At 49.4% G+C, this 5,013-nt stretch overlaps 1 protein-coding gene across 1 annotated transcript; it reads right to left on the reverse strand.

Annotated features, from left to right (window-relative positions):
* Positions 1-2,112: 2,112 nt before the first annotated feature.
* Positions 2,113-3,275, reverse strand: LOC148378420 (janus kinase and microtubule-interacting protein 3-like). Its single transcript, XM_088367927.1, has 2 exons — positions 2,854-3,275; positions 2,113-2,774 (listed from the first exon to the last, which is right to left on the reverse strand). Exons 1-2 carry the CDS (start codon positions 3,064-3,066, stop codon positions 2,658-2,660), a joined length of 330 nt encoding a protein of 109 aa, XP_088224053.1. The 5' UTR covers positions 3,067-3,275; the 3' UTR covers positions 2,113-2,657.
* Positions 3,276-5,013: the final 1,738 nt, after the last annotated feature.

The raw sequence follows: 5,013 nt of genomic DNA on the forward strand, positions 1-5,013 counted from the left end.
AGTGCCCACACTCAATCTACTTATCGTGATGTGTTAAATCAATTACTGTTAGACATTATTTGTCTGATAATCTACCAAATCTTTGAATTGAAGAATTTGTGATTTAATTAATAGCTTGTTCAGGGTAATCAGACTTGTATATAATTCTAATGGCCTTCTTTTGAAAACTATTCTGAATTACAACTTTGGATCTTATATTACTTTGCAACAATCTACTCGGTGACAGATTAGGCAGTATAATCACATATGTTAACTTCAGTGCCCACACTGTATTTATTTATGGTTATTTGTTAAATCAAGTACTGTTAGACATGAAATAGGAAGTGTTTAACATAAATGTTATGGCTACTCACCATTGTAGCTCGCTCCTGGTCAATGATATGAGCCTCTTCTTGCAGTGGAAAACTTGCAGCCAACAAACACCGTGGAACCTAAAGGAATGAAATTAAACATTAACATTTCGCCCGGACCAACATTCACACGTACAACGCAACGCGGCTACACTTCTGCTATTACAAACGTAAATCTCCTTAAACACAACGAGTGTTACTTACCGTGTACGCTCTAGGCAAAATTGGATGTGATGCAATTCCAAATCTATCTGAAACGGCAGTTAAAAGTAGAGTTACATCAAGTTTTCTTTTTTAATCAACACAATCATTTACAACCGTTGACCAGAAAGAATCGTCGAAATTCGACGTCCCCCACAAACGCCACGCTCACTCGCTTTTCAGGGCAACAAAAGTACTTCTTTTTAAAAACGATGAGTTGTACTTACCGTGTACGCTCTGGACGGTCCAGTTGCAAGCAGAAAATAAAAATATTTCTCTTGTTAGTCGTATGTTACCATCCGCTGTGTCTTTGTCAACATCGCCGCCATTTTCCTACTTCCTGCTGCGAGCCACGCCCACGGATTTAAATTTGGGCGGAAGCTCTTTCCATTGGCGTCGTTTTCGCGTATAGCAAATCCGATTGGTTGGGAAGGGGGCACGGTTATGCAGCCGAGGAGTCCTGTGATCGGTGGGATGTAAAGTAGGCGTCGACGTCACGTCCGCGTCACGTGACCACGACGTGGCAGACGTCAAATAGCAACCGCTGTTTTGTTTAGTAGACTTACAGTTGTTATGCATTGACATAATGGCGCACACACCAAATAGATTTAAATAAATTAAATAATTCTTCTGCCCACTCTCTTTTAAACAAGTTAACTCTCCCCGCGGATTTGAATTCCGGCGAAAGTTACGCCCATCGACGTCACGTATGTCACGTGACCACGACGTGGCAGATGTCATATAGCAACCGCTGTTTTGTTTAGTAGATTTACAGTTGTTATGCATTGGCATAATGGTGTGCACTCAAAATAGATTTAAATAAATTAAATATTTCTTCTGCCTACTCCCTTTTAAACAAGTTAACTCTGCCCACGTCCATTGACGTCTTGTCTGCGTCACGTGACCACGACGTAGCGACGTCATATAGTAACCGCTGTTTTGACCAGTAGACTTAGTTATTATGCGTTGACATAATGGCGCACTGGTTAGCATGGCCACCTCTTAAGCATGATGATGCGGGTTCGACGCCTGATCAATGTTAGCATGGAGTGAGCTGAAGTGCATGGCGCTGAAGATTTGAATCTTTGAAATGCGCTGAGGTCTGACATATCAGGCAGAATGGTTTGCCATCACGTTCAACAAAAAATAGAAACTTTCCCACTCTGATTAAAACGTCCTGTGTTCATCTACGTATTTTCGTTTTGCTGTGCATCTTTTCCCTGCCATTTCGAGAGCCCAATTGACACTCATAGTTTAAAGAAATGTGTTTGCCCATCCTACTTTGTGGAATTTCACCACATGCGCTTTTGACCAAAATACCAAATTGAACTCAAGTGAAGCCAACACGCACAACCCCCCCCCCCCCCCCCCCACACACACACACACACACAAATGTTGATATGAACATAAAAGAGCCGCATGCGGTTCGGGAGTTGCGGCTTGGCCAAACCTGTACTATACAACTTTATTTGTATAAAATTTTCACAACAGCTGTCACACAAACAAAGCGGGAAAAACCGAAGACGTGCGTGTTCCGCCCACGCTGGATTTATTTGCACCTTTGAAAAGACACCGTATTGCCGCAGATGTGGCAAAGAGTACTTTTGGGCATCTGAGACGGAAGGATGTCCAAAGCATCACGTCACCTGCTCTGGTAGGCATGGTGGTGGGACGTTGAGGTCAACCGCTTTGGGGTTGGCTGACTCTTTGATCGCAGGATGCCACACACTTGAAGACAGAAGCAGAAAAGCAGAGCTAAATGCAAAATGTACTCACCGGTGACTCCAATTTTTTTCCCCCCTGAAGAAACAGCTGGACGGGTGGCCCCGGCTGGCCAGTGGGACTCTTGTTATTCTGACCCTTTTTAGTGCGCGTTTGGGGCAACAACCGTTTTTTGTGGCGCTCTCTTCTGGTTCAAAAGTGCCCTGCATGTGAATTTGCTTTTCCTGCCTTCTGATTGGATGAGCGCCGGTGTGACGCGGTGCCTCTGTCACCGTGGCGGGGGGTATACGTTGGCATCGGAGCGTCTGCCAACGTCTGAGACCGGCTGGCAGTGTATCGGAGGTGTCGAGTGCGGTGCCGCTGGAGCTCACTCACCAGCTGGTGTTAGGGCCACAGAATGAAGGCCAAGGAGAAGAATAGAAAGAGAAACAGAAACTTCTCCTCCAATTGTTTGATTTGTCTCTTCTGAGCTTCGATGAATTCTTTCAGCTCTTTGTTCCTCTAGGACGGACAAATGGAAAGTGGCATTCAAAAGCCAGTAAGCGTGCAAGTAAGTGCCGGGCTGGCTTTGGGCCCTTACCTGTTGCGCGCTGTGCAGCAGATCCATTCTCTCTTGGAGGATGCAAGCGTCGCGCTCCCTCAACTCGCACATCAGGGCTCGCTTCCATTGGTCCACGGCGCTCCTAAGCTCTTCTCTCTGATCCGCCGTCAGCACGTCATTCACGCCAGCGTGGCTGGCTTTTTCGCCGTCCGTGGCGGGGCAGTCCCGCTGCGGTAGCGCCTCGTACAACATGGCCTCCAGCTCCAGGATCCTCTGGGCCGCAATCCTCGTCCATCAGTGGTCCGGCGGGAGATTTGAGGGCGGCTTACCTTATGAGCCTGGTCCATGGAACACTTCCTGAAGTCCAACTCTTCATCCAGGTAGCCCTTCTGCTTGCAGAACATATTCTAGCACAGCTCAAGGTCAGAATTGTTGGGGCACATTGCCGGAGTTCCCCTTGGCTGATGTCGCGTGTCTGTCTACCTTCTCACTTTCAATGTCCAACATCTTCTGTTGAAGTGCTGACTTGGTCACTTTGATGTATTCTAACCACTGAGGAAAGGCTGTTGTCACATAAGCAGAATGCAAGAGCGTGCGTGGACGTGCGCGTTACCTTCTCGGCTAGGGTGAGAAGGGTCCTGGCGTGAATCACGACCACCTGCTCCTCGTTGGTGAGATTCTGCAAGAGCCCAAAGGCACAGCGTCAACAAGCTTCTTTCAGCGCAAAGCCTTCCAAAAGTCACATTTGAGCCGCCGAGTCTCGTGGAGTGCGAACATAAGGAGTTCGACATACACTTACGGCGTTATAGCCCAGGATGTCCAGCTTCTTCATCAGATCACTGATGACGATGTCCGGGGGAAAGGCGCAAGGAGCAATGTAAGGTGTTCTGGGACCTCGGGTTAAGGTTAGGGTTGCGAGGGACGCCTTACGTACGCTCACGCCCTCGGCCTCGCAGTAGATCTGCAAAGGGCTGAGGCCGTCTGGGAAACGGACTTGCAGAAACTTCAAGACGGGGGAGCGCCACTCCCTCTCCTGAAAGGCAGAGGCATGCATCCGTCCGTCCGTCCGTCCGTCCGTCCGTCACATCTCTGGCCTCAACACGCTTGTGCGAGTCTTCCCACCTCCAGCTCCAGGATGCGGAACTCAAGCAGTTCGTTTTGGTCTCGGATATCCTGGATGTGCTCTTTCAGACGCGCTTCTTCCGCCTCCATCCGCCTGACCTGAAAAGACAGTCAGACCTCATCTGCGGGGCTTCCCGACAAGTGTGACGCCAAGCGACTCCGCCCAGCGCCTTTCTTTCCGTCACCTTTTCGGCCAACTGCTGATTGCTCTGACGCAGCAGCTGCTTCTCCTCCACCCACTTGACATTCTAGAAGAGACAAACGCGTGGACAGCTTTGGAATGTTGTGTCATTTTCATCCACAAATTCTTTGGTTGACTGGAAAATGACATTTGCTTTTCTCCGCATTTTCCCAGCCACGTTCGGGGGGGGGGGGGGGTTGGTCCAGTAATGCCAGACGGATGAGTGACTGAAGAATGTAGCTATTTTGTCTGAGAAAAAGGTGTGCTCATTGATGAGCTTACCTGTCCTTGTTGCTTCAGCGCTGACTCCAGATCTGCTACTCTGCTTTGATAGTGACCCATTTCTACCATCAGCTTTTCTCTGGTCTGAAAGGAGGAGGAGGGAGGCTCCTCCTCCTCCTTTCAGACCAGAGAACACCCGAGGCTGGGTGAGAACGGGGAGGCTGCGACCCGGCCGGGGGTTGCGGGAAGGGGCGCCACCTTGATCTCCTTCTCGGCGTCGTAGTCCCCTTCGCTGGTCTGGGCTAGCAGAGCGTAGGCTCGTTGCAGCGCTTGATATTCTTGCGTCAGCTGGCGGTAGCGAAGCTCTGCCTCTTCATGCACACACCAATGCAACACAGCACTAGTACCAGAATCAGTCAGACCGGCGACAAAGCACCCGCGACGCAAAGACGAGTCCGATTCCAGGCTGAAGAGGAATGTTTGGTGCCAATACGCTGGCAGAAATGGCGGGCTACCTCTTCGGGTTCCGTGTCGGGGGTTCTGTCGGTGTGAAAAGACAAGGACGATCCGTCCGAGTCCACCAACACGTCTTCGTCGTAGCCGTAAAATGTTTCGATGACCTGCGGGCGCGGAAGCAAACATCTCTCTGAACAAACTGAAGCGACACCTCACGA

The sequence above is a fragment of the Syngnathus floridae genome, unplaced genomic scaffold (assembly GCF_059516105.1).
Source record: "Syngnathus floridae isolate MCC-2025c unplaced genomic scaffold, RoL_Sflo_1.0 HiC_scaffold_46, whole genome shotgun sequence".
NCBI classification, from domain to species: Eukaryota; Metazoa; Chordata; class Actinopteri; order Syngnathiformes; family Syngnathidae; genus Syngnathus; species Syngnathus floridae.

Bases quoted from the DNA above. Each gene is read 5' to 3' on its own strand.
- LOC148378420 (XM_088367927.1), bottom strand. From the start codon at position 3,066: ATGTTGTACGAGGCGCTACCGCAGCGGGACTGCCCCGCCACGGACGGC. The intron at 2,775-2,853 runs GTAAGGGCCCAA...TGTCCGTCCTAG, and splicing joins TGCTGCACAGCGCGCAACAG to AGGAACAAAGAGCTGAAAGA.